Below are 2247 nucleotides of genomic sequence, written 5' to 3'. Positions count from 1 at the left end.
TGCTTTGTGCGCATTTTTTTTTTCTCATATTCGTTTCCTACACATTTTTTTTTTACACCCATTGCACTATTTTTTTACTGATTTTCATTTCCGGGTCAAGTAGTAAACATTAACCATTTTCTTTAATGTTAAACATCGATCAAAGTACCAGGCGCCCTGAGTGTGCAGTTGTATGATCAGACGTATTCCAATCAGGTACTACGTGCGTAGTCGCACATCCGCGCTAGCTAGTCATGACTAGTCGATCCTTACTTTGTGTTATTTATGCTGTTTAAAAAATTTCCAATTGGGCGAACAAACGAAACATTGCCAAAAATTATTTACTTTGTGATTTATTTACTTTGTTTTAAAAAAATTATTTATTTTGTGTTTTATTTACTTTGCTAGGTAGTCGTTGTAGGATCGACCAGTCACGACTAGCTAGCGCGGATGCGCGACTACGCGAGTGCGTACACCGGGACCACTGTTCTCAAGTAGTACCTTCCAATCGTGCCCATCCCAACTTTTTGTACACATAGGACTATGTTGTTCAACGAGCCCTTGCTGATCAAAGATTATAGGACGTGATTGGAGTGAATATAGCTATGATTTTTAGATGGTTGAGAACCACATAGATTATTTCTTTATTTCGATTCGATTATTTCTTTTTCCCTTTACTACGTATATTGATTCATATTCCATGCTCTGCCGGTGCTCTAGTAATAATTGTCTGCCATGAATTTTGTGCTGTTATGTAAATGAGCTTGTGCTGTGGGGATATTACTTAATTGTTTTATTCATTAAGCCTTGAGCTTTTATCATTATAGTTTAGGAGTAAAAAGATGGGAGAAGCCAACAATAATAATGAAACCAGTCAGTTCGTTCCACATCCGTTCAAAACTGCCGAAAAACCTCCACCCTAATGGTCATAATTCAACGCGAAGATTGTAACTAAACACAGCAGGAGGTAGTTTTTATCAACTTCCTCTGCTACGATCATTACACAGTAAAAAAATATTGGGTTTCACGCACACACGCACACATGCACGGACGTACGCGCGCGCGCACATTGTACTTGGGAGAGTAGTACAAAAACGAAGATAGATAGATAGATAGATAGATAGATAGATAGATAGATAGATAGATAGATAGATAGATAGATAGATAGATAGATAGATAGATAGATATGCGCACACAATGAAATATAATCATAAAATTGATAAAATACTAACGAATTCATTCGACTGATGGTGTTAATTACACGAGGCAGGTTATGTAACGTTCTCTTCGTTATTCCGAGAAGTCGCATTTTGTAGCTCCGCCTATGAGAATTACGAGAAAGAAAGAAACGGAGGCAAACGCGTCAGCATGTGACAATAAACTTTGATGCTGCCAATCTGAGTTGAGATTGCTATTCCAAGTTAAAATTGAGACAACAAACGTGTTTATACAGAAAACAACTCCTCCCACCAATAACATTTAGAAATGTAAGTGGAACGAAATGATTTCATTCCGAAATCGAAACCCTTTGATAAACTCAATTGTTTGGGTTCCTAACTCCTCTAAAGCAATGTCAAAATTGGGATATTGATCGTGCAGATGGGAGAACGTTTCTCAACAGCATTTAGCAGCTGTAGTTGACTGCGATCAGAAATCGAAACTGACTTACAAATGCAGTTAATTATTCGAGTTATTTATTTCTAACTTCACAGTACTCATTATAAACTTGATAATAATAATAATAATAATAATAATAATAACATTGTGTACAGTGCTCAGGTGCACTACAACTCATCTAAAGTGTATGTATAATCAGGTGTAGTTTCGGCGGATTTCGGAAAGCATGAGGGCCTTAAAGGATGCAGTGTGATGGCAGTCAACAACTGACGCAGGCAGTTTGTTCCATGCTTCAGCAACTCTAAGCGTGAAAAAATGTTTCCGAAAGTCATGGGAGCTGTGTTGTTTTCTGACTTCGTAGGCATGTCCACGTGTGTTAGACACATGGAGATCAAAAAGGTGTTCAGTGTTGTTGTTGATGAGGTGGTTGATAACTTTGTGGGTGTTTACCAAGTCCATCGCCAGACGCCGGAGCTTCAGTGAATCCATGCCCAGGGAAACAAGGCGCTCAGAGTATGGTAGGTGTCTGATGGAGGGTATGCGTTTGGTTGCACGTCTCTGAACAGATTCCAGGAGGTCAATGTTCTGAGCAAGATAGGGGTTCCAAACTGATGATGCGAATTCCAAGTGTAGTTGTACCATAGCTGTATA

At 38.6% G+C, this 2247-nt stretch overlaps 1 protein-coding gene across 3 annotated transcripts in view; it reads right to left on the bottom strand.

Moving 5' to 3' along the window:
• LOC115231255 (inosine-uridine preferring nucleoside hydrolase-like) overlaps positions 1-1450 on the bottom strand; it is a 17757-nt gene extending 16307 nt beyond the window's left edge. The window contains exon 1 of one of the 3 annotated variants that reach the window (XM_036500008.1): positions 1212-1450. In XM_036500008.1, the coding sequence (XP_036355901.1) occupies positions 1212-1288 (77 nt within the window). In that variant the 5' untranslated portion in view covers positions 1289-1450. The remainder of the gene's footprint in view (positions 1-1211) is intronic. The other 2 variants (XM_029801315.2, XM_029801316.2) reach the window with 2 other exon arrangements.
• Between the last annotated feature and the right edge of the window lie 797 nt (positions 1451-2247).

The sequence above is a fragment of the Octopus sinensis genome, unplaced genomic scaffold (genome assembly GCF_006345805.1).
Source record: "Octopus sinensis unplaced genomic scaffold, ASM634580v1 Contig17972, whole genome shotgun sequence".
Classification (NCBI taxonomy): domain Eukaryota; kingdom Metazoa; phylum Mollusca; class Cephalopoda; order Octopoda; family Octopodidae; genus Octopus; species Octopus sinensis.
Note: the sequence above shows the minus strand (reverse complement) of the source record. Positions and strands in the feature narration are given on the sequence as shown.